Source organism: Hemiscyllium ocellatum, chromosome 31, assembly GCF_020745735.1.
Source record: "Hemiscyllium ocellatum isolate sHemOce1 chromosome 31, sHemOce1.pat.X.cur, whole genome shotgun sequence".
In the NCBI taxonomy this organism is placed as follows: domain Eukaryota; kingdom Metazoa; phylum Chordata; class Chondrichthyes; order Orectolobiformes; family Hemiscylliidae; genus Hemiscyllium; species Hemiscyllium ocellatum.
The window spans coordinates 3252386-3279951 of NC_083431.1; the positions used below are offsets into that span (position 1 = coordinate 3252386).

The window sequence follows — 27566 nt, forward strand, 5'->3', positions numbered from 1 at the left end:
ATATATTATGTCATCTTTACCTTGAGTTGTAGTTTCTCCATTGGTTCCTGCCAAGGGTACAACACCTTTATCAACCTGGAAATACAGAACACCTTATGTCCAAGAAGTCTTAAGTTTCAAAACAGAATAATTAATATTTATAATTTGTACCAAGTATTCAAGAATATTTAACTTCAAAATGTTTGATAGTTCTATTATTGTCTTTAGAATTACGCACCTTACTGCATTACAACTTTGTACGCCATCTTGTTGACTGTTCCAATTATTTCAGAGTTTTCCTCCCTTTGGCTGACAAGTGCATTATTCAAAAGATATGTAATAACCAAACTCAGGATTGATGAAAGGTGTGTGACACATGAGTGTGAAATGTCTCAAGACTGAGTTTTAGTGAGGTGGTCACACCTAAGGTGCAGGCAGAGAGTTGCTGGGTGACTATGAGGAAAGTTCCAATACCGTACAGCCCAGATGGCCTCCTTCTTCAAGGACCGCAGATTCCCCCCAGACGTGATCGATGATGCGCTCCACTGCATCTCCTCCACTTCCCGCTCCTCCGCCCTTGAGCCCCGCCCGTCCAACCGCCACCAAGACAGAACCCCACTGGTTCTCACCTACTACCCCACCAACCTCCGTATACAGCGTATCATCCGCCGTCATTTCTGCCACCTCCAAAACGGACCCCACCACCAGGGATATATTTCCCTCCCCTCCCCTATCAGCATTCCGCAAAGACCATTCCCTTCGTGACTCCCTCGTCAGGTCCACACCCCCCACCAACCCAACCTCCCGGCACCTTCCCCTGCAACCGCAGGAAATGCAAAACTTGCACCCACACCTCCTCCCTTACTTCTCTCCAAGGCCCCAAGGGATCCTTCCATATCCGCCACAAATTCACCTGCACCTCCGTACACATCATCTATTGCATCTGCTGCACCCGATGTGGCCTCCTCTATATTGGGGAGACGGGCCGCCTACTTGCGGAACGCTTCAGGGAACACCTCTGGGACGCCCGGACTAACCAACCCAACCACCCCGTGGCTCAACACTTTAACTCTCCCTCCCACTCCACCAAGGACATGCAGGTCCTTGGACTCCTCCATCGCCAGAACATAACACGACGGTTGGAGGAAGAGCGCCTCATCTTCCGCCTGGGAACCCTCCAACCACAAGGGATGAACTCAGATTTCTCAGTTTCCTCATTTCCCCTCCCCCCACCTTGTCTCAGTCGATTCCCTCGAACTCAGCACCGCCCTCCTAACCTGCAATCTTCTTCCTGACCTCTCCGCCCCCACCCCACTCCGGCCTATCACCCTCACCTTGACCTCCTTCCACCTATCACATCTCCATCGCCCCTCCCCCAAGTCCCTCCTCCCTACCTTTTATCTTAGCCTGCCTGGCACACCTCTCCTCATTCCTGATGAAGGGCTCTGGCCCGAAACGTCAAATTTCCTGTTCCTTGGATGCTGCCTAACCTGCTGTGCTTTAACCAGCAACACATTTTCAGCTCTGATCTCCAGACCTCACTTTTTACTCGACTATGAGGAAAGGCAAAGGGAGTAGGCAGAGAGTGCATATTGGCAAAAATGACAGGTAGAAATAGGGATGAGGTCCTGCAGAGTGATTATTGAGAGCTAGGGAATTAGTTAAAAACCAGGACCTCGTTGGGTTACATCTGAACTGGAGAAGGAACAATATCTTGGCGGCCAGGTTTGCTCATGCTACAAGGGAGGGTTGAACCTAGATTGGCAGGGGGTGGGAACATCAACAGCGGGGAGGCAAGTGCAAGGCAAGAAGGAGATACCGTAAACAGAAATAGTAAGTTGAAGAGACAAGACAGACTGGAACACAACAGGGAACAAGGAATGTCTATTGGATTAAGTTGCATTTATTTCAATGCAAAAGGGCTGACAGGCGAAGCCGATGAACTCAGGGCCTGGATTGGTACATGGGACTGGGATATTATAGCCATTAGAGAAATATGGCAAAGGGAGGGACAGGACGGGCAGCTTAATGTACCAGGGTACAGGTACTTTTGGTGAGACACAGGTAGTGGAAAAAGGGGAGGGGGAGTTGCATTTTTGATTAAGGCGAGTATCACAGATTAATTAGAGATGAAATAACTGATGGATCATCCAGTAAGGCTTTGTGGTTGGAGCTAAGGAATAAGAAGGGGATGGTGACATTATTGGGGTTGTACTATAGGCCCCCAAACAGTCAAGGGGAATTAGAGGAACAAACATGCAGGTAGATTGCAAAGACTTGCAGGAGCAATAGGGTTGTCATAGTAGGGGATTTTTCATTTTCCTAACATAGACTGGGACTGCCAGAGCGTTAAGAGCTTAGATGGGATGGAATTTGTTAAGTGTGTTCAGGAAAGTCTCCTCAAACAGTCCACAGAAGGTCCTAATTGGGAAGGAGCAAAACTCAATCTACACTTGGGAATTGGGGCAGGACAGGTGACGAAGATGATTGTGGGGGAGCACTTTGAGACTGGTGAACATCGTTCTATTAATTTTAAGGCAGTTAGAGATGAACAAAAGTAGTCCACACGTTCAAGTTCTAAATTGGGGCAAGGCGAATTTTGCTGAGATTAGACAGGAGCTTGCAGGGGTTCATTGGGACAGTGTGTTTGCAGGTAAATGGACCTCTGGCAAGTGGGAGGCCTTTAGAAGTGAGATAGTTAGAGTTCAAGGTCTATGTGTTCTGTGAGGATGAAGTGCAAGGTTGGCAGGAATAGGCAACACAGGATAAAGAGAGATATTGAGGCTTTGACCAGAAAAAAAAAAGGTGGTGCGCTCAGTACAGGAAGCTGGGTCAAGGGAATCTTCAGAGGTATATAGGGGATACAGGAGCTTACTAAAGAAGGAAATCAGGAGGGTGAAAAGAGGGCACAAGATAGCCTTGGCTGAGAAGATGAGGGAGAATCCAAAGTGGTTCTTTAAGTATGTTAAAAGGAAAAAGAATAACTAGAGAGACAATAGGCCCCTCAAGGACCAAGTGGACATTTTTGTATAGAATTGCAGGAGATAGGTGGGGTTCTCAATGAATATTTCTCCTGTGTTTACCATGTAAAAAGACATGAAGACTTGGGGAAGTTAGTGGTGAAATCCTGGGGACAGTCTATATCACGTAGAGGTGGTATTGGATGTATTAAAATGTATGAAGGAAGATAAATCTTGTGGTCCTGATCAGATATATCAAAGAACACTGCAAGAGGCTAGAGAAGAAATTGTGCGGGCCCTGGCTGATATTTTTGCATCATTGTTAGCCACAGGAAAAGGTCTTGGAAGACTACAGGGCAGTGAATGTTGTGCCATTATTCAAGGGCTGCAAAGAAAAGCCAAGGAACTATAGACCAATACATTTAACACCTGTGATGGGTAAGTTACTGGAGAAGATTAAGGGATAAGATATACATGCACTTGGAAAGACAGGGTTTGATTAGATGTAGTCAGCATGACTTTGAGAGTGGGAGATCATGCCTTATAAATTTGTTAGAGTTCTTTGATGAAGATTAGGGATAGTCAATATGATTTTGTGCATGGGAAATCACGTTTCACAAACTTGATTGAGTTTTTTGAAGAAGCAACAAAGAGGATTGATGAGGACAGAGCAGTAGACGTGATCTATATGAACTTCAGTAAAGCGCTCGACAAGATTCTCCATGGGAGACTGGTTAGCAAGGTTAGATCTCATGGAATACAGGGAGAACTAGCGATTTGGAGACAGAACAGTAGTGTGCCACAAGGATTGATGATGGATCCACTATTTTTCATCATTTATAAAAATGATTTAGATGTGAGCATAATAGGTATATTTAGTAAGTGTGCAGATGACACCAAAATTGGAGGTGCAATGGATAGCGAAGAAGGTTACCTCAGATTACAATGGGATTTTGATCAGCTGGGCCAATGGGCTGAGGACTGGCAGATGGAGTTTAATTTAGATAAATGCAAGGTGCTGGGAAAGCAAATCTTAGCAGGACTTCTATACTTCAAGGCAAGGTCCTGGGGAGTGTTCCTGAACAGAGACCATGCTATGCAGGTTCATAGCTCCTTGACAGTGGAGTTGCAGGTAGATAGGATAGTGAAGGTGTTTGGTATGCTTTCCTTTATTGGTCAGAGTATTGAGTACAGGAGTTGGGAGGTCATGTTGCAGTTGTATAGGTCATTGGTTAGGCCACTGTTGGAATATTGCGTGCAATTCTGGTCGGGAAGGATGTTGTGAAATTTGAAAGGATTCGGAGAAGATTTACAAGGATGTTGCCAGGGTTGGAGGATTTGAGCTATAGGGAGAGGTTGAATAGGCTGGGGCTATTTTCCCTGGAGCGTGGGAGATTGAGGCGTGACTTTATAGAGGTTTATAAAATCATGAGGTGCATGGATAGGATAAACAGGTCTTTTCCCTAGGTGGTGCAGTCCAGAACTAGAGGGCATAGGTTTAGGGTGAGAGGAGAAAGATATAATAGAGACCTAAGGGGCAATGTTGTCATGCAGAGGGTGGTATGTGTATGGAATAAGCTACCAGAGGAAGTAGTGGTGGCTGGTACAATTGCAACATTTAAAAAGGCACCTGGATGGGTATATGAATAGGAAGGGTTTGGAGAGATACGGGCCGGTGTTGGCAGGTGGGACTAGATTGGGTTGGGATATCTGGTCAGCATGGACAAGTTGGACTAAAAGAATCTGTTTCTGTGCTGTACATCCCTATGACTCTAACTGACCAGGAAGATTGACAAGGGCAGGGCAGTAGATCTAGTCTATATGTATTTCAGTTTGGCCTTTGATAAGGTTCCACATGGTAAGTTAGATTGTCTGGAATCCAGGGCGAGCTGGCAAATTGGACACAAAATTGGCTTGATGGTAGTAGCAGAGGGTAATAGTGGAAGGACGCTTGTCAGACTGGAGGCCTGTGACTAGGAGTGCTTTGGGGTCAGTACCAAGCCCATTGCTGTTTGTTATTTATAATCAATAATTTGAATGAGAATGTACAAGGCATGATTAGTACGTTTGCAGATGACACTAAAATAGGTGGCATTGTGAATAGAGAAGGAGGTTATCAGAAAGTACAGCAGGACCTTGATCAGCTGGGTTGTGGGTCAAGAAATGACTATTGGAGTTTAAAGTAAGTGTGAGGTCTTGTGTTTTGGAAAGTCAAATCAAGGCAGGACTTTCATGGTGAATGGTAGGGTGTTAGGGAGTGTGGTGGAACAGAGAGACCTTGGAGTTCAGGTGCACGGTTCTCTGAAAGTGGAGTCACAGGTAGACAGGGCAGTGAAGGCAGCTTTTGACACAGTGCCCTGACTGATGAAGGCCAGAGTATAGAAGTTGGGGAGCTGTGTTGCAGTTATACAGGATGTTGGAGTATTAGTGTTCAGTTTTGGTCACTTTGTTTTGGGAGGGATGTTATTAAACTGGAAAGAGTGAAGAAATTTACAAGGATGTTGCCTGGACTCAATGGGTGAGTTATAGGGAGAGGTTGGACAAATGAGAACCTTTTTCTTTACAGTGTAGGACACTGAGGGGGGAATCTTATAGAGGTGTGTAAGATCATGAGAGGCATGAATAGAGTGAATGCACTCAGTCTTTTTCCCCCAAGGCTAGGGAAATCGAGGACTAGAGGGCATCAGTTTAAGGTTAGACGGGAAAGAATAAAAGGGAACCCAAGGGGCAACGTTTATACAGAGGGCGGTATGTATAGCTGCTAGCGGAAGTGGTTGAAGCAGGTACATTAATAACATTTAAAAAGGCATTCGGACAAATACAGAGAGGAAAGGACTGGAACGATATGGGCCAAGTGCAAGGAAGTGTGGTTAGTGTGAACAGACCAATTTGAGCCAAAGGGCCTGTCTCCATGCTGTAGGACTGTGATTCTTCTATTCTAGTTCTTCACAGAAGGGATCCTCATCAATCCAAGTCACTGCAGAAAGCAGAATCTTAGATTTGATTTTGTTGGATATGGTCAGAGGAATATGGAGCAAAGACAAGTACAGATAAAACATTGTTCTGCCATTATAGCAGAACAGGTTCAAGTTTTAATAATCTACTTGGAAACACTTTCAAAAGAACAAAGAACAATACAGCACAGGAACAGAACCCCTTCAGCCTTCCAAGCTTGCACCGACACATTTTGCCCATCCATAGCTTTCGTTGACTGTATTGTTTTGATTCAAGCAAATTGGATCAGTGAGCCAATTTTCACTGTTAATACCATTGATTCGGTGTCATTTATCCCAGCAAAAGAATCACAGATTTGTTCTCCCTAGAATCAGCTCTACTTCTCAGATTCATGGTAACTCTACGTTTCTGAACTATGCACTCCCAGAAGTAGATACACATGTGGTAGATGGGGGCTCACTACAGGGAGAGCTAGGATCTGGCAACTAATTGCTCGTCTTTCACAAGAGAAATGCAAACAAATGAGGGGGGGGAAAAGAGAGAGAAGCACAAAATTATTTGACACCTTAATATTTATTAATAAATATTTGGACAAGTAACTGAAAAGGACTTGACTTTTAATCCAGCAGTACTCCTTTGAATACTTTCAAATGTTCTCAGTTCTGCTAAGCCATATCCTTTTGGTTTTAGTGTTCCTACAGGCAAGACTGTAAATTCCACTTCAGGCAAACAAACTATATCAATGGGGCTTTTTATGCATAGTTATTTTTGAGATTTCAGCATTAATTAGATTCAAGTATTAAATGCTACAAACAAAACACAGCTATGGAAAGTAAAGGCTGGAAGAAAATCAGCTTATTTTAAACTAAATGAGGACTACTTAGAATCTGGCAGATTATGATTTGCCTTTTAATTGTTTATCCTTTCATGTGGAGAAGTACCTGTCTGAATGCTGCAGTGCTACTTTTAGATACTGCGGTTCTAACAGACTGCAGTCCAGAAAGCTTTAGACATCAAGATCATTATACCTTGAACGAAGAGAACATGGGAAAAAAATACATCACAAAACCTGAGTAAATATTTGTAGTAAAAAATGAGGTCTGCAGATGCTGGAGATCACAGCTGGATAGACAACATTCTACCTCTATTTACTATCAATAAGTAGAGACACAAAATCTGTCTCATGCAACCCAAGGTGAATGTTTGAAACTCTTGATCAGCCATAAGCAGTAATTTCAAACCCAAAATCTGTGTACACCATTTGTACACAACAACTAATATAGGGTTCTGATATCCCTTGACCTACTCCCAACACCCAGGAGAAAAAAAAGTGCTCAACTTCACTGCTCCATTTTGAGTAGTCCAGCCTATTGGAGTAGGGATAAAGACAAATCCTGACCATTTACCTTGATTCCTACAACAATGTCCTTGTCTTTGATCACATTTACAAAGGGTGTCCCATCATCAGTGCTCTGGTACAAAGTTTCATGAAAGAAGATGACACCTCCAATAAAATCTTTGATACGATCATCAGCAGTCAACAAGATCTGCCGGTAGATACGTCGGTTTTCCTCAGTGTTCTCTACACCAATCTGGTTCAGTCGCTTGGCCATGCTCCCTAAGAAAAGGAACAGCAGTCTATTTATTAAAAAAAAGTGATAGATGTACAGGCTTTGTGTTGATACATTGAACATGAAACGGTCATGTATTTGTAAGCACACAAACCAGAGTTAACATTAACCGCCTCAACCTGTCTACCCCCCTCCCCACTCCAAACACTCACCCTCACAACACGCTGCCCTCCACTCTCTCTCTGCTCCAATCCCAATCTCACCATCAAGCCAGCAGATAAAGGGGGTGCAGTGGTAGTCTGGCACACTGACCTCTACACCGCTGAAACCAGACACCAACTTGAGGACACCTCCTCCTACCGCCCCCTCGACCATGACCCCACCCCCCATCACCAAACCATCATCTCTCAGACCATACAGAACCTTATCACCTCAGGAGATCTCCCACCCACAGCTTCCAACCACAGTCTGGGAACCCTGCACCACCCGGTTCTACCTCTTTCCCAAGATCCACAAGCCTGACCACCCCAGCTGACCCATTGTTTCAGCATGCTCCTGCCCCACTGAACTCGTCTCTACCTTATCCCCCCCCAGTCCAGGAACTCCCCACAAACGTTCGAGACACCACCCATGCCCTCCACCTCCTCCGAGACTTCCGTTTCCCCGGCCCCCAACGCCTCATCCTCACCATGGATATCCAGTCCCTCTACACCTCCATTCACCATGACCAGGGCCTCCAAGCCTTCCATTTCTTCCTCTCCCGACATCCCCAACAGTACCCTTCCACCGACACGCTCAGTTGACTGAACTGGTCCTCACCCTTAACAATTTCTCCTTTGAATCCTCCCACTTCCTCCAGACCAAAGGGGTAGCCATGGGCACCCATATGCTAAGCCTGTCTCTTTGTTGGCTACATAGAACGGACATTCCACCCTGACCTTAATTTGCCTGGACCATCTGACACCTCCCTCCCCTTCCTGGACCTCTTCATCTCCATTAATGACGACCGACATTGTTTTTACAAACCCACCAACTGCCACAGCTATCTGGATTACACCTCTTTTCACCCTACCGCCTGCAAAAATGCCATCCCATATTCCCAATTCCTCCGCATCATCTGCTCCCAGGAGGATCAGTTCCCACACAGAACACACCAAATGGCCTCCTCCTTTAGAGACCGCAATTTCCCTTCCCACATGGTTATAGATGCCCTCCAACACATCTCGTCCACATCCCGCACTTCCGCCCTCAGACCCCACCCTCCAACAGTAATAAGGACAGAACCCCCCCTGCTGCTCACCTTCCACCCTACCAACCTTCACATAAACCAAATCATCCAACGACATTTCCGCCACCTCCAAACAGACCCCACCACCAGGGATATATTTCCATCCCCACCTCTTTCTGCCTTCCGCAAAGACCGTTCCCTCAGTGACTAACTTGTCAGGTCCACACCCCCAACAACCCACTCTCCCGTCCTGGCACCTTCCCCTGCCACCGCAGGAATTGCAAAACCTGCACCCACACCTCCTCCCAAGGCCTCAAAGGAGCCTTCCACATCCAAAGTTTTACCTGCACATCCACCAATATCATTTATTGTATCCATTGCTCCCGATGCAGTCTCCTCTACGTTGGGGAGACTGGACGCCTCCTAGCAGAGCGCTTTAGGGAACATCTCCGGGATACCCGCACCAATCAACTGCACTGCCCTGTGGCCCAACATTTCAACTCCCCCTCCCACTCAAGCCGAGGACATGGAGGTCCTGGGCCTCCTTTACTGCCGCTCCCTCACCACCCAACACCTGCAGGAAGAACGCCTCATCTTCCACCTCGGAACACTTCAACCCCAGGGCATCAATGTGGACTTCACCAGTTTCCTCATTTCCCCTTCCCCCACCTCACCCCAGTTCCAAACTTCCAGCTCAGCACCATCCCCATGACTTGTCCTGCCTATCTTCCTTTCCACCTATCCACTCCACCCTCCTCCCTGACCTATCACCTTCATCCCCACCCCCACTCACCTACTATACTCTATGCTACTTTCTCCCCACCCCCACCCTCCTTTCACTTATCTCTCCACCCTTCAGGCACTCTGCTCTATTCCTGATGAAGGGCTTTTGCCCGAAACGTCGATTTTCCTGCTCCTCGGATGCTGCCTGAACTGCTGTGCTTTTCCAGCACCGCTCTAATACAGAATCTGGTTTCCAGCATCTGCAGTCATGTTTTTACCTCTATGGTCCATCATCCAAGCTCTAAGTTGCCTGATTACAAGCAGATCAACATAGCCCCTATGGAGTGTAATCTTCTGCAAATTTACAATTCCCTTGCCAATGTTTTTTTACATTTCAAACCTTAAGTCAATAGGATATTCAGTTTTTAGCTGAAGTAAAAGAAAAATACAAAACTGGCTCTTTTTATTTTAAAGAGGAGCAGAAAGCCACATAGTTCACAAAAATCCATAACAATCACCAAGCCACTAGTTCCCTTTATAGATTCCCATGGAGAAGGATACTGCATGAGAATATACCAGGTCAAAGCCCCGGAATATTCTATTCTGATTAAGAGAGTGTATCTCTGGGGAGATCCAAGTTGGCAGCAACCTGATAAGTCTGCCATGCCGGTACTCCACACCAAAACTCAAGTAAGGTGTGTTTTCACCATACCCCCACCCCAAATTCATTCAAGTTCACTAAAATAACATATAAAGTGCCTAGAAGCTTTTAAATTCAGATCCTGATGAACTGGAATAAGATGAAGTCTAATAAAAAGGAGCCAAAGGATTGCAGCAAGCAGGAAACGCCCCTACTGCGCAAAATGCACCCGTGGCCGTGGCCCAGACTCCCATAGTGGTGCCTTTGAACTGGTTGGACCAACAGAATCTGGTCTCGGAGTTTGTTAAACTCAGAGAGAGAATCGACTCGGTGCTAGAACCGATCTCTGCCATGCTAAAAAAAAGCACGAGGAGATCCAAGTGTTGGATCGACACGTCGAGGCGGCCAAACAAAAGGACCACCCCAGAGACCGCCCCAGAGAATTCAGAGGAACGGATCCAAACATTGGAAAACCAGGTTCGGGCCCTTTTGGATCATGCTGACAACTTCGAAAATCGAGGTCAGAGGAAGAACTTACAGATTGTTGGACTCCCAAAGCGTGAGGAAGGTAAGGGTCTGGTTACCTTCCTGGAACAGTGGCTCCCTCAGCTCCTGGTGCTCAAGGTCAAGTCGGGCCGGGTGAATGTGGAGCAGACCTACCAGATCGCAATGCGCAGAACCAGATTGGATCAGTGCCCCCGCCCGGTCCTAGTGCAACTGCAGTGTTATAAAGAGAAGCAGCTGACAATGGGAGCTTCCAGAAGACTGGGAAGAGATTCACAGGCCCTGCAGTACAAAGGGTCGAAAGTGATGTTTTTACAAGACTTCTCTGGGGCCGGAATCAAGAAGAGGAAATCCTTTGATGAAGTCAAGAAGAAATTGTTAGAAATCACACAACACCAGGTTATAGTCCAGTTATATTTATTCGGAAGCACTAATAAACAATCCAGGTCTTTTTCAATATATAATTTCAGTTACACCACACTGTAAACTTTTGCTTTAAATTCTGTCTCTGATGATCTTATACACCACAACCACCTGATGAAGGAGCAGCACTCTGCAAGCTAGTGCTTCTAAATAAACCTGTTGGACTATAACCTGGTGTTGTGTAATTTTTAAACTTTGTTCCCCCCAATCCAACACTGGCCCACCACTGGGGCAGCACAGTGACTCAGTGGTTAGCACTGTTGCTTCAGGTTGTATTCCTGCCTCGGGCGACTGTCTGTGGAGAGTTTGAACATTCTCCTAGTGTCTGCGTGGGTTTCCTCCGAGTGCTCTGGATTTCTTCCACAATCCAAAAATGTACAGGTTAGGTGAAATTGCCCATGGTGTTCAGGGATGTGTAGGTTAAGTGTATTAGTCTGGGGTGAACGTATGGGAATGGGCCTGGGTGGGTTACTCTTCGGAGGATTGGTATGCATTTGTTGGGCCAAAGGCCCTGTTTCCACACTGTCGGGATTCTTTATCTAAAAAGCTCTAAATCAAGAAGAAATTAAGAGACTTGAATATGCAAAACTGTTTGAGGTACCCTTTAACTCCATGATTGCGCTTTAATCATGGAGAATCAGTTTGTAATTTTGACTCGGCAATAAAAGTGAGGAAGTTTTTGGACTCTGAAGTAAGTGATCCGGGTCGGGGGCAGAAAAAAGGCAATTATGGACAATGGTGCAGGGTGGTTATTTCTTTTATGGGAGATGAATGGGTTGATGTATGGAAGGGACTGGGTGGGTGCCCAATGTTAACTCCCATTAGTGTAAATAATAGGTTTTCTTTGCCTTGGTATCGCTTGGGTCTGTGGCGCAGGCTCAGCTGGAAGGAATTAGGATGGCTGTAAGGTTTGGGACATATGTCCCCTATGGGCGAGGGGGCAAATCTCCAGTGATTTGTTGCTTATATGTTTGTTAGGTTAAGTTAAGCACAGTGGTTAGTTTTTTTAGTGTTAGTAATATTTGTAGGGATAGATTTTACATTTTATAAATTCTGCGTTTTTTCCACTCAACACGCCATGATTGTCTTGGGGTGGGGGGGGACCACAGGCTGCTGTGTGCTGTCATGGCTAGTGATTCGTGGAATATAGAAAGGGAGCCATTCTCCAATTAAAAGAAAAAAGGTCAAAAATCACCCAACACCAGGTTATAGTCCAACAGGGCTAATTGGAAGCATTAGCTTTCGGAGCGACGCTCCTTCATCAGGTGGCTGTCAACTATAACCTGGTGTTGGCTGATTTTTTAACTTTACACACCCCAGTCCAACACTGGCATCTCCACATCAAGAAAGAAGCTGCTTCAAACCTTAGAAAGGATAGAGTTGACATCGTTTTGCTGCAGGAAACACACTTAACTGACAGGGAACATTTGAAGTTGCAGCAGGAAGGATTTGGTAAGGTATTCTTCTCTTTCAACTTCAAAAGTAGTGGAGTGGCCATACTATTACAAAGGAACTTCCCATTCCAGATAGTAGAATAAATCAAGGATGAATACAGGCAGTTCATTATTCTCAAGGCCTGAATACGCAGGAAAGAGTATTGCATTCCGAATGTTCATTGTCTCCCAGCACACACCCTTAAATTCTTTAGTGATGCAATCTCTAAATTAATGGCTCTTGGGGGTGCGCCATATGATCATAGGAGGAGACTGTAACTGTTTCATGGACCCCGAGGTAGATAGGATGCCAAGGGGTCTCTTGGGTATCTGCCCATGATCCAGACAGTTGGTGGCTCATGTGGGGAGTTGGGGTTGGTGGATGTGTGGAGATGTCTCCACCCAAATGGTAGGGATTTTATCTTCTACTCCAACCTGCACAAGTTCCACACGAGAATTGATATGTTCTTTACTCAATTGGTCTGTTTGGATTCAGCATTATCCTGCAGGATTGGAAACATTGTTATCTTGGACTATATGGCAGAGTGGAGATGTCAAGATTAACGGTAATGGAATAGGCACCCAACACTGGTGCGTGGATGCATTTCTTTTGGAGGATAGTAAATTTATAGAATACCTCACAAGGGAATCCGGTGCCTTCTGGACATCAATTCGGGTACGGCCAATAATCCGTCGGTGCTTTGGGAGACCACCAAGGCATACTTAAGGGGTTTGATTATCTCATATTCAGCAACCAGGAAAAGGCAGAGAGGTGAGCAGCAACGGATGCTCAAGGTCAGGCTAAAAGCAGCAGAGTCGATATATTACGACAGACTGTGGTCAAGCTGCAGAGGGTCACAGCCCACCTGGCTGTTCTGAATTCAGTGCTCATTCAGGAGGCAAAGAGAGAGGTCTCCTTTGCAAATCAAAGGTTATTTGAGAAAAGGGATAAGCTGGGTAGGTATCTGGCTAAGAAGAACTATTTCACAGGCCATTTTGTCCATTAGGGAGAGAACTGATACGATCACTCAAGTCGAAAAAGATTAATGTCATATTTCTGAAATTTTATGCAGGGTTTTACCGGTCAGAGGGCTGCGAGGATGGGATGGCAATAATAGAATCCTTTTTCAAGAATTTGGACCTTCCTGGTATAACCGCAGAGCAAGGCTCCCTTTTAAATGCACCCTCACAACACAGGAGGTGCAACAGGCACTAAGACAGCTCTAAAATGGCAAAGCACTGGGTTCCCAAGCAAGTTCTACAGGGAGTTCATCAACATGTTGGCTATCCAATCCTGGGAACGTATAATCTCTCATACAACCAGGACTGCCTTCCGCCCTCTCTTAGGGAGGCCAATATCTCCCTCATTCTAAAGAAAGGGAAAGACCGAGGAGTGTGCCTCTTATAGGCCCATCTCGTTGCTGAATGAAGACTTTTAAGTCCTGTCAAAGACGCTGGCCCTGAGATTGGAAGAGGTACTGCACACTATTATAAAAGACAACCCAGACGAGCTTCATTAAGGGCTCTTCTAATAACATCAAGGGGTTGCTGAGTATAGTACAGGTATACCAGCAAAGATTAATTCTGGGTTAGGTGGTCTCCTTGGATGCGGAAAAGGCGTTGATCAGGTAGAATAGCCGTACCTTTCTGGTGTCCTAGAACACTCTTTAGGTGGGTGGCAGCGGTTCTTACGAACGGCGTTAAATCAGATAATGTTAGCATCAGGAGAGGCTGTTATTTACCTCAGTGATTGAACCATTGGCAGAGGCAATTCAGAAGGACCCTGAAATAGTGGTGCCAAAAGTAGAAATGGGAGAGCACAAAATTACTCTCTACGCTGATGATGTTTTCCTATTTTTGGCTAACCCGGAAAAGTCCGTATCCCAGCTAATACAAAAAATTAAATTATTTGGCATCTTCTCAGGATATAGAATAAATTTTACAAAGTCAGAAGCCATGCCCGTGGGGGTTTGGGAGTGCTTGACCTGGAGGTTTGAACACAGTTTCCCTTTCAATGGTTGCAAAAAGGTTTTCTTTATCTGAGTATTTTTGGTCCCCCTATTTTCCATCAGCTGTACACAGAGCTAACTTTGTGCAATTATTTGATAAGACAGGATCTACATAAAATGTACAGCATGTTTATTGTAGTCATCGAAGTTAAATTTTTACTAAATGTTAACACATCACTGAAAAAGTGGGAATCAGAGTCTAGTTCAGTTGTACAAACCCCCATTACCCTCCCAAGCCCTCATGGCTGTCATTGCAACCAATAAATCACAAAATAGGAAACCAAAAGAGGTAGGAGACACTCACCCACGGACTCATCAGCAGCTAGGATACCCTTACCAGGGCAGGTGATCTTCAAAGCTATTTCAGACAGCTCCTTCTTCTGGGCAGGGGTGAGTGCGGGAAATTGGTACGTCATCTTCTAATCGAATATGTACGACCAAAACTGTAAGAAAGATGTTAAAGAAAATCATAGGCTCTGATTTACCAATTTGACTGTGGGAACAGCCTTTCTTTCATCTCATTATTCTCAGTCTTTCCCAAGAGATCACTACGAAGAATCAAGACTTTAAATCTCCCAAAAGCTACCCCAAATTTATTGGTACCATTTAAGTTCAAGTTCTTGTGACAACCAAACTTGAATGTAACGTGTCAGCTGATATTGGAGTGAGGCAGAAATAGGTCAGGACTCTTGATTTATATTCTCAATTTCAGATGAAAACTTACAAATTTAAGCAACATTTCTGGAACATTTACCTTTTTGCAAAGGTGTGAATAGGAATCAAAAAGGTTAATGGGACATTAACTTTTATCTCAAGGGAATTACAATATTAAAATAAAAGGAGACAATGTGAAGCTTTGAGTATCTATTCAAAAGTTCTGAAGTAGAATATTGGCCTTCAAGGACGTTAGTGCAAATTCACCAGAATACCATAGTTTAAAAAGGCTTAAAGTAAAGGATTAGTTCCACAAATTTGGATTATTTTCTCTAGTTTAGATGATTGTGATGATCTAATAATACTATTTAAAAAGTGGTCTGTATTCTTGAAAGTGGAAGGCAGACTCTTAAAATTGGAGATCAGCAAAGATCTGGCAATGGAGTACAATTTGGGAAAATGTGCAACTTTTATTTTGGCAGAGGAATATGAAAACACATTATCTAAACGATAAGAGGTTGCAGAGCTGAGATGCAGAGAGATCTGGGTATCAGGAGAGTCAGTCAAAAAGTGTGACACTGGAAAAGCACAGATTGTATAGTACTAGAGTCTAGTAATGGTCATCATACTTATAGAAAGATACTAATGCATTGGAAGCAATCCAGAAAGGGTTTACTAGACTAAACTTCTGAAGAAAGGTCACTGGACTTGAAATGTTAATCTGCTTTCTCTCCACAGATACTGCCAGTCTTAGAGTCAAATGGTTAGACAGCATGGACACAGACCTTCAGTCCAACTCATCCATGATGACCAGATATCCTAAACGAATCTAGTCCCATTTGCTAGCATTTGGCCCATATCCCTCTAAAGCCTTCCTATTCATATACCCATCCAAATGCCTTTTAAGTGTTGCAATTGTACCAGCCTCCACCACTTCCTCTGGCAGCTCATTCCATACACGCACCACCCTCTGCTTGAAAAGGTTGCCCTTAGGTCCCTTTTAAATCTTTTTCCTCTCATGTTAAACTTATGCCCTGGAGTTTTTGACTTTCCCAGCCCAGGGAAATGACCTTGGCTATTCACCCTATCCATGCCACTCATGATTTTAGAAGTCTCTGTAAAGTCACCCCTCAGTCTCTGACACTCCAGAAAAAAAATAGCCTCAGCCTAGTCAGCCTTTCCCCATAACTCAAACAAGCCAATCCCAGCAACATCCTTGTAAATAATTCCTGAACCCTTTCAAGTTTCATAACATCCTTCCTATAGGAGAGAGACCAGAATTTCATTCAGTATTCCAAAACTGGCCTAACCAATGACCTGTACAGCCACAACATGACCTCCCAACTCCTATACTCAATGCACTGACCAATGAAGGCAAGCTTACAAAATGCCTTCTTCACTATCCTATCCACCTGCAACTTCACTTTCTTGCTGAGTTTCTTAAGCAATTTCTGTTATTGTTTCAGATCTTCAGCATCTGCAATTGGTGAAATAAATTTTCTTTGGTGGGACAATATAGAACAAGGGGTCACGGTTTAAAAATAATAGATTGCTAATTTAGGACAGATGAGGAAACCTGTTTTCCTTTTTAAAAAAAAGGATCAAATGTCTTTGGAATTCCCTTCAAAGGCGCAGAATACAGAATCTTTAAATATTTTTTAAAAGGCAGAGGAAGGCAATTGTTGTTTACCAAGGAGATGAGAGATTATTGGAGCTATGCAGGAATATTAAGTTGACATTCCAATCAGATCAGCCGTGATTTTATTGAATGACTGAACAGGCTAAGGTTTGAGTGGCCTCCTCTTGTTGCTTGTTGATATGTTGTACACGTAGGAACAGAACAGCCACTCAAGCCTATTCTACCATTCAATTCGATCATGGCTGATCTATGACCCAGAGCTGAAATTGTGTTACTGGCAAAGCGCAGCAGGTCAGGCAGCATCCAAGGAGCAGGAGAATTGACCTTTCAGGCATGAGCCCTTCCAGCAACACATTTTCAGCTCTAATCTGCAGTCCTTACTTTCTCCAGATCTATGACCCACTTCCACATACCTGCCTTTGGCCCATATCCCTTAATATCTTTGATAACTTTTAATCATCACTCAGATTGGTGATTTGTAATTTCAACAAATCTGTCTGAGCAGTTTTCAGTTCTTTTTATAAGTATTGCCTGCCTGGTTCGAAGACAAAGCAGAGGGCCAATGGCACTGTAATCCAATATCGAGTCACCATCCTCAGGATACAAAGTGAGGTTAACTTTTTTTAAAAAGAAAATTAAGCAAATTTAACTTCTTCCCCTGTACCTTAGCATTCTGTAAAATCTGTAAGCACAAAACTTTGTCTCATCTTAAATTAAGTGAATACAAGGACCGTGAGGCTGTCATTTCTTAAAATGAAGTTTGGAATGGTTACATCTTGGCTAAGGGGCTCAATGGTTCATTGCTGTTTTCACAGCACTTAGACAATAGGATTTTCTTTTGCATTCATTACACTCATTTAAATTTAATGTCCTCTGTTCCCTTCACCCTCCCATTCACCATAGTGCTGCTGGCAAAGACTGAAACATTGCTTTGTGCACTGAAATTTCCCCTCACTACTCAAGGATCATCCATTTTCAAAAGGTAACCAGCATAAACACATGCAGAAACTTTACCCTTTTTTTTCCTGCAAAACAAGTTTGCCACAGATCCTGGCATTCTTTTGCATTTACTGAGAAGAAGTGTAAAGCTGTGCTGATCTCAATCAGCCAAACCCTTTTATAATACAGCTCTTAGCTTCTCAAACAGAGGGAAAAAAGAATGAATGAAATGACCCAGGTCTCTGGGGGGGGGTGGTTGGAGGGGTGAAATCACACAACATAAAAAGTCAAAAGTAATTCTAAAAGTAGGTGTGGAAAGAAAGAAAAAGGGGTCTACTTGGTTCAAATACAAAACTAAAAGTATTGCAGATGCTGAAGATCTGATGTTCTGCACTGTATTGTTCTATGTACAATGCATAAAAGTGGATAAATCCTCAGGACCTGATCAGGTGTACCTGAGAACTCTGTGGGAAGCTAGGGAAATGATTGCTGAGCCCCTTGTTGAGATTTTTATATCATTGATAGTGACAGGTGAGGTGCCGGAAGACTGGAGGTTGGCTAATGTGGGGCCCCTATTTAAGAAAGGTGGTAAGGACAAGCCAGGGAACTATAGACCAGTAAGCCTGACCTCGGTGATCGACAAGTTGTTGGAGGGAATCCTGAGGGAGAGGATGTACATCTATTTGGAAAGGCAAGGACTGATTAAGGATAGTTAACATGGCTTTGTGCGTGGGAAATCATGTCTCACAAACTTGGAGTTTTTTGAGGAAGTAACAGAGGATTGATGAGGGCAGAGCAGTGGACGTGATCTATATGGACTTCAGTAAAGTGTTCGACAAAGTTCGACAAAGCGAGACTGATTAGCAAGGTTAGATCTCATTGAATACAGGGAGAACTAGCCATTTGGATACAGAACTGGCTCAAAGGGAGGAGTCAGAGGGTGGTGGTGGTGGAGGGTTTCTCTTCAGACTGGAGGCCTGTGACCGTTGGTGTGCCACAAGAATTGGTGCTGGGTCCATTGCTTTTTGTCATTTATAGAAATGATTTGAATGCGAACACAGGAAGTATAATTTAGTAAGTTTTCAGATGACACCAAAATTGGAGGTCTGGTAAACAGCGAAAGTTACCTCAGAGTCCAATGGGATCTCAATCAGATGAGCCAATGGGCTTAGGAATGGCAGATGGATTTTAATTTAGATAAATGTGAGGTACTGCACTTTGGGAAAGCAAATCAGAGCAGGACTTATACACTTATTGTTAATGTCCTGGGAAGTGTTGCTGAACAAAGAGACCTTGGAGTGCAGGTTCATAGCTCCTTGAAAGTGGAGTTGGAGGTCAGTAGAATAGTGAAGACGACGTTTGATATGCTTTCCTTTATTGGTCAGAGCACCGAGTAAGGGAGTGGGGAGTCATGTTGTGGCCATATGGGACATTAGTTAGGCCACTGTTGGAATATTGCTTGCAATTCTAGTCTCCTTCCTATTGGAAGGATGTTGTGAAATTTGAAAGGGTTCAGAAAAGATTTACAAGGATGTTGCCAGGGTTGGAAGGTTTGAGCTATAAAGAGAGGTTGAATAGGCTGGGGTTGTTTTCCCTGGAGATTGGTGACTGAGAGGTGACCTTATAAAGGTTTATAAAATCATGAGGGGCATGGGTAGGATAAATAGACAAGGTCTTTTCCCTGGGATGGGGGAATCCAGACCTAGAGGGCACAGGTTTAAGGTGAGAGGGGAAAGATATAAAAGGACCTGCGAGGCAACTTTTTCACATGCAGGGTGGTAAGTGCAGGAAGTGGTGGAGGCTGATACAATTACAGCATTTAAAAGACATCTGGATGGGTATATGAATCAGAAGGGTTTGGAGGGATATGGGCCTGGAGCTGGCAGGTGGGACTAGATTGGGTTGGAATATCTGGTCAGCGTGGACGAGTTGGACCGAAGGGTCTGTTTCTGCGCTGTACATCTCTCTGACTCTATAATAACAAAGGCTGAAGGAACTCATCATCTGTCATGAAAAATGGTTAACATTTTGAATACAAAATCACCACGAACTCTGTCTTCCACTTTAATTACATCTCCACAGAGACTTGTCTGTATGGGACTGTTCTGAGCAAAGCTCACCTATTTTCTACCATTAGTGCTTTTTTAAAAAAAATCTAAATCTCTTTTGTACTACCATGAGCATCCCCCTTTGCTTTTTGCTCTGAAAACCCTTATTCCCTGTTCCATTTGTTCCTAACCCAACCCCCACCACCAATTAAGGAGCTCTCTTGTTCTCTGCAGTAAGCATTACTTTAAACCTGAAGAAAAACAGTTTATCTTTCTGTCAGTGGTTGCTGTAGGCTGTAACATTTTGAATCATCTACTCCAATGCCTCTGCAAACCAGTGAAAGCATCTGGGGTACACCGACCAAGACCCACCTCAGCAGGCCTGTAAACAGAGATCACTGACCAGATGTCCCAGTTTTCACAACACCAATGATCATTATTTCTGTGTGTATGTATGGAGGGGACATTTATAAAGGGGAGTTAGAGTTTTTGGTACAGGAAGCAATCAAATTTACAAACACAACCTCATACAGGGATGTCATTTTAAAGATCTGATGTACAACGTTTATTGTACTTAGGAACAGCTCTTTTATATTGTCCTGCATGGTGTTCTAACTTATGTAGGAGTTGGCTTACGAATGGATTCCAGAACAGAACCATAATTAAAGAACAAAAGGCAAGTTGCTACTCACAGTTTGAAGCAACCTTCAGGGGAGGTCTATTGACATATCTGCCCCCTTGTTTGGACTGCTTGCTTCACAACCCAGGGATAGCCTGCAGAGTTGTATGCTGACTTTCACAAGAAAGTAAGAACTAGGAGCAGGAGTAGGCCATCCGGCCCATCGAGCCTCCTCTGCCATTCAACAAGATCAGGGCTGATCTTTTCGTGGACTCAGCTCCATTTACCCGCTCACTCACCATAACCATTAATTTCTTTACTATTCAAAAATCTTTGCCTTAAAAACATTTAATGAGAAAGCCTCAACTGCTTTAGTAGACAGGGAATTCCAGATTCACAATCCTTTGGGTGAAAAAGATCCTCCTCAACCCAGTCCTAAATCTGCTCCCCCTTATTTTGAGGCTCTGCCCCCGTTATTGTTTCACCCGCCAGTGTGAACAACCTCCCTGCTTCTCTTATCCATCCCCTTCATAAATTTATGTTTCTCTAAGATCCCCTTTCACTCTTCTAAATTGCAATGAATATAGGTTCAGTCTACTCCATCTCTCCTCATAAGCCAAACCAAAACTTCAGAATCAGCTGAGTGAACCTCTCTGCACCCCTACACTTCTGATTAATTACACAACCTGGCCTATATTTTCTATCAAACCGGGTCTGAAAATCAGACTAGTCTGGAAATGCTCCCTACTTTTATAAAAATTGTTAATTATTGTAAGGACTCTGGGACTAGAAGGGCTCGATTTCCTACCCGCTGACTCAGTGAGGCGTAACAAGAGGTAACATATGGATGGAATGTAATAGGACACCAAAAAGCAGTTTCAGTGGATTCCAGAAGAATTGAGTGGGAGCAGACAGAAAGGCTATCAGAGACAATTCTCTGACTATAAAAATGAATAGATAAGAATGGAATTGAGTAAGTGCATCCCACCCAGCAAAACAATGGTGAAGAATTATATAGTTTACCATGAGTAAAGATAGATTTAGTGAGGGAATTACATAGCTTTTACCTAGACAATGGAAGGATGCTGTAAAGAATGGACTGAGGGAGTATAAGTATCTTAAAAGGGGTCGGAGGCTTCAGAGAAGTCACGTCGGGCTAATTTTCTGTAGTCACTGTAATGTTACTTTGATGAGGTCGGTGTTAGTACTGTGATGGGGCAGAAACCAAACTAGATGGATTCAGACACAAGATGGGATTGGTGTAGGCAAAGATAACAACACATTCAAGGACTTCAGACAGGTAAAGGTCAAAGTAAATTTTACTTTTGGGATAATTACACTTATTTGATGGGCGCAATACAATACCAAAGGCCACAAAACAATTAACAATATTAACTAAGATGGGAGCCAAAAAAAAGGAGAGGTCAGTGATCAGCAATGCAGTGGGAATGTGATATTAAGAACAAAAGGCAAGTTGCTACTAACAGTTTGAAGCAACCTTCAGGGGAGGTCTATTGACATATCTGCCCCCTTGTTTGGACTGCTTGCTTCTACATAATAATATCACCCTTCTCTACATCTGCTCATTTACTGCTGAAATCCTTATTAAATGCCATTGTTATCCCTAATACTAATTAAAGTACTTCTGGTCAAGCTCACACTTCCTCCCTTCTATGCTGGAAATTCTGCAAAACTCAGCTGCCCATGTACCAACTTAAACGAAGTCCCATGCACCCACCACCTGCATTTGTTGATGTAAGTGATGATTTCAATAGTCTCTCATCTGTGTACTCAAATTCCTCCATTGGTCTCATCTTCTCCCAATCCCTAGCTTTGTTCACTCCTGAAACTGTCTGTCTAAGACACCCATGCTCCCCACTCTATCCTTTGACAGATTGCCCAGGCAAAAACTGTATAATTCCCTCCCTCTGTACCTGTATTTCCTATTAAAACCATTCTCTTTGTTTTAGTTTTATATAGCCCTTTTATCTCTCCCTTGCCTGAATGTCAAGTATTGTTTAGTAATGCCCCTATTTAAAAAAAAGGACCTTATAGTGCTACATAAATACAAGTAATTGTTTTCTCAAGGACACGTTTATTTTTAACCTCCTTCATGGGATGTGGGCATCACTTGCTGGATCAGCACTTTATTGCCCATTCTCATTGGCTGGAAGCTTATAGAGAGTCAACCTCATTGCTGTGGGTTTGGAATCATATTTAGACTAGGCCAGGTAAGGACAACAGTTTTCTTCCCTCAAGGACAACAGTGAACCAGAGGGGTTTCTCCTAACAATTGACAGTAGTTTCATTATCATCATTAGATGGTTACGTCTAGATTTTTGTTTAAAATTGAATTCAAATTCCACCATCTGCCATCATGAGGTTCAAACCTGGGATATTACCCAGACGTCTTGACTAATGATCAAACAACAATACCACAAGGTTACCACCTCCCTACTGAAGGTGAACCTGGAGAGGTCAGTGAGAGCAGATGAGAAACAAAACTTGATAAAGGATGGGAATTCAGTGCTAGGACCAGGTAGGAACTTTAAGTGAAGAGAAACACAAAATACACAGGGACAAATTACACATCTTTAATCCCAATTTTCCCCTTCTTCAAAAAGCACATTGCTAAGATATATTGGCTTTTTCCTCCTTGCGCCCAACAGTAGCTAAAGTACAAGTCAAAACACAGTGAATATTAGTAGGCTGGAAACAAGAAATGCTGGAGATCACACTGGGTCAAGCAGCATCCATGGAGAAAAAGCTAACGTTTCGAGGCTTTGGATCAGACATCATAGTTTTCACCAGCACCAGAAAGAAATTCTAGCAACATTCCCTCATGTAATTTCTTCAAATTGCACACACCATCATTCCACCCTCGTGTTACACAGTACACTCTTTAAACAACACTTCATAAATTTGAAGAAAGCCATCTTGTAATGCAAAGTGAGAAGGTATAGGAGGAGGGGAAGAACAAAATCAAGGGCTGAAGAGACAGTTTGAGTAAATCAGAGGAGTGAAAGGTCATGTGTAAATGCAGCTGTTTCAGCATACTGCAACTTGATGAAGGGCTTTTGCCCAAAACATCGATTTTCCTGCTCCTCGGATGCTGCCTGACCTGCTGTGCTTTTCCAGAACCACTCTAATCTTGACTAACCTCCAGCATCTGCAGTACCCACTTCTTCCTACTGCAAAGTGCCCACCAAGCCCAAAAACCCACATGGGGAGAGAAAAAAAAAATCAGCTGCTCTGGGATGTATTTACCTAAGTGATTGGAAGTATGAGCTAAGTCAGCTAATTTAAGCCCATGAAAAAAAGGGAAACGGTATAGCAGATGAAAATGCTGTAGGTTGGGACAATGGGTCTAACAAAGAAATTGAGTAAAGATTATAAATCTGATGTGAAATTTAAAATAAATATTATAGGATGTATAAATTATAGATTTGCAATTACACAGCACACTTGAAAATCTCAAGAGATTCTAAAGAACTTTATAACCAATTAGTTAGTTTTGAAAGGTTGTCAGTTGTAATTTAGGAGACAGCAAAAATCCCAGTCAGTGATATAACAATTGACCAATAATCTGAAGTACCAGCTAGTTGAGATACAATTAGCCAGGAAAAAAGAAAGAATCCATTCCTCAGCACCACATGGGATGGAGTATTTTATTCCCCCCTCCAGTCTATTTTGATTTAATCCCTGCCCTTCCCTTTTTGATCACACAGCATTGCCCTTTGTTGAGAAGGACACTGCTGGTCATTGGCCATTCAAGTATTTCCTTTATTTATATTACACCACCAGGAAGAAAGATTTCCGCACTTGTTGTTCTTCACTATGTCTTACACCTGCACACACACGACAAGGGTGCTGGGGAAAAATAAACACTACCACAGTTAAGCAGGTGTAGGGGTGTGTGTGTGTGTATAAGAATAAGAGAGAGAAAAACAAAAAAAACCCATTCCTCTCTTTTCTTTAGGTTATTTTAATCAAGACAGATGGTAACTCAAGGTCTTTCTCTCCCCTCCTCCGATACACATAGCAGCAGAACCTAGTCTCAGGATTGCGTTCCCACCATGTTCCAAATGGATATTACCCAAAGGCACACTGTGCTCTTTAAAGACTGTTCCCAACACCAGAGCTTATCCTCCATGACCTGTTTTTTTCTGACAGTGTCTTCAATTCTCAGGGCCAGGACAAGGAGACAAGCCCCAAACCCACTGCAGCTGGAACAGGAATTGAACCTGAAATCGTAACATGATTCTGAACCATGCAGAAGCCATTTGGCCACTGAGCTAAATGGCCTCTACTTATTACCTTACTACAGTATAAATAACCAAGCTTCTGAGGTAATTAAGATTACACTGTGTACAGATAATGTAAAATGCTAGAATAGTTTCAGCGTAACATCTCCAAGATAGCTTTGGATACATCAAGCATATTTAATACTTTTAAATTGGGAATTGGGTGGTGAGCAAGCAGAATGGTTATCCACGCTGGTCAGTCTGATCAAAGTGACAACTTCACAATATAGACATTTGGCAGCTGAACAATCAGTAATATTGTAGGCATTTGGACAAATCTGGGCAGGTCAGACAGCCTACAAAAGTCTCTTTCTAACACACATTTCATAGTATTGCATCATAACTAACCGAACACTGCCTCAAAACTAGTCTCTTACCAAGAATCCAGTGATAAACACATTAGATTCAAAAGGCATCATCTACCCGAATCTGGCTTCACCCTCCCTGATCTCTGCAACTGCAGACATCCGTGTGGTTCCGATGCTGCAAGTGATCACATGTGGCGTAACTATAGCCAATGTCCTCCTCACTGATTCTCAAGGTCATGGAGTGAAATTAGTAATAATCTGGGGTGCTTGGAACTTATATCTCACGTACTCCAGAAAGCATGGGGAAAGAGATGTAACTGAGCAATGCGCGTTATATTTGTCCACAGGGCTTCACATCCAATACAGAAATAAATGTTAAAAAAACTCACGTTTAGGCTCCTTAAACCGAGTACTTCTGAAAAAATGTCTATAGCTCATGCAACACATCCTCAATCCAGTCACATAATCTCAGGGAGAGCGCACAGCATGGGATATTGACCTGTCTGGGGCAGTAAGTGGGCACCCCATAATTGGGAGGGAGCCCAGATCTGATGAAGGGTTATATCAGAAACATCGACTCTCTTGTTCCTCAGATTCTGCCTACCCTGCTGTGCCATTTCCAGCACAACACTTTACCAATTCTGACTCTCTACCATCTGCAGTTCTCACCATTTCATGGGAAAGTAATACAACTTACTCAAGTCACCTTAGTAGATGCCCGACCCTGAACTTTACCTGTTCTGGGGGGTGCTTGATGGGGACAGTGTAGAAGGAGCTTTACTGTATATCTAACCCGTGCTGTCCCTGTCCTGAGTGTGTTTCATGGGGAGTGTAGAGAGAGCTTTACTCTGTATCTTACCCCGTGCTGTCCCTGTCCTGAGTGTGTTTCATGGGGACAGGATAGAGGGAGCTTTACTCTGTATCTAACCCCGTGCTGTCCCTGTCCTGGGAGTGTTTGATGGAGACAGTGTAGAGGGAAATTTACTCTAAGCTTCAGAAAAAGGCTGTTCGGCAAATCTTGCCCGTACTTGCTCTTGCATTCTGTACTCAATGTTCGGAGGTCCTAGAGGAAAGGAAGCTGCGCTGATTAATGATGTGTTTCTTGTGAATCAAGCGCTTTGCTCGTTTCTAATAACCCAGTTGGGGTAAGGTCGCCAGGTACAGAGAGAGGCTTCACTGCAGGAGGCGACCTTAGGCGGGCTGAGTCTGTCGCTGCGTTCAATGGCCGCCTAGTTCATCTTTACAGTCAAAATTCACAAAATAGAAAAAAGAACTATTACCTTAAACTGAAGCATCAAAAACCCCACGGCCCGGCAAAGTAAACAATTTTAAAATGATCCCCTCGCTTAGCAAAAATAATTTGAACAATAATTTAAGATTTCATTGAAAGCACTCTGGACTGAAGCACCGGGGTCTACTACCAGGAATTAATTCTACATCAACTCAGTGAGAAACCCCCTAACCCGACTTCGCCTCTGGCCGCCACTTCAATCTGTTTCTCACCAACACAGCTGCGGTCTTCTCTCACTCCAACTCCGGTTCTGCTCCGTGTGCCCGGCCGGATTAGCCCTGAATGCGGTTTTCCACGCTCCGCCCCTGGCTTCATAAAGCGATTGTGATGCCGCAGAGATACGTGACTGGCCCCAAACTCCGCCCAGAGCCGCTGCAGGGAAGATGGGCAAGGAGTGTCTACACCCCCATAAACCAACTCACAGACTGTCTCAGACAGAATCGTCCCTTGACCTGCTGTATTTGGAGGATAAGAAGGCCTTGTGCTATTACCCAGCGGTAATAAATCCAGAGACCCAGGTAATATCCTGGGACCTGGGTCTGACTCTTGCTTTGGCACTGGGTGGGTTTGAATTAAATTTTAAAACATCACGATAATGTTAATCACTGTTGGTTCACTAATGTCCTTGAGGAAGGAAACTGCCATCTTTGGACTACTATCTGTGTGGAGTTTGTACATTAGATTACTTACAGTGTGGAAACAGGCCCTTCGGACCAACAAGTCCACACTGACCCTCCGAAGATTAACCCACCCAAACCCATTCCCATTCCCCTACATTTACCCCTTCACCCAACACTACAGGCAATTTAGCCTGGCCAATTCACCTAACCTGCACATTTTTGGACTGTGGGAGGAAACTGGAGCACGCGGATGTGAGAAACAAAGCTCACTCACTTCAATAATTTCAGTCCAAGACAAGATCTGAAGCAATCAGTATGTTTATTATACACTTGCAAGCGTGGTGCCTGAGGTAAGGCACGCAGAGTTTAGCAAGTACATATCTTATATAGGATTCACTACTCCAAACCCAGTGCCCATTACTATTGTTTATATCTTGCCTTATGCATAACAAAGTACAAGTTTTACTCGGCCATTTCACCACATCCTGCTGTGGCCTATTGTTAGGTATATCCTTCTTCATGATTATCTACTTCCTCCACATGTAGGTAAAAACAATGACTGCAGATGCTGGAAACCAGATCTTTCCCCAACCATATTGATCCTTATGACGTTTTAATTGGGGTTTGTTTTTGTGTTTTTGCAAAAGTGAGAAACAGATGCTTATAACTACTGCTTGTACAAGCATATCTGGCTTAAACTACATCCTCACAGCACCTTA

General features: G+C 43.6%; 1 protein-coding gene across 1 annotated transcript in view; it reads right to left on the reverse strand.

Annotated features, from left to right (window-relative positions):
• aldocb (aldolase C, fructose-bisphosphate, b) overlaps window positions 1-26546 on the reverse strand; it is a 43629-nt gene extending 17083 nt beyond the window's left edge. The window contains exons 1-4 of the mRNA XM_060848275.1: window positions 26440-26546; window positions 14730-14868; window positions 7301-7512; window positions 21-75 (exon numbers count right to left, since the gene is read on the reverse strand). Of these exons, the coding sequence (XP_060704258.1) occupies window positions 21-75; window positions 7301-7512; window positions 14730-14841 (379 nt within the window). The 5' untranslated portion in view covers window positions 14842-14868; window positions 26440-26546. The remainder of the gene's footprint in view (window positions 1-20; window positions 76-7300; window positions 7513-14729; window positions 14869-26439) is intronic.
• Window positions 26547-27566: the final 1020 nt, after the last annotated feature.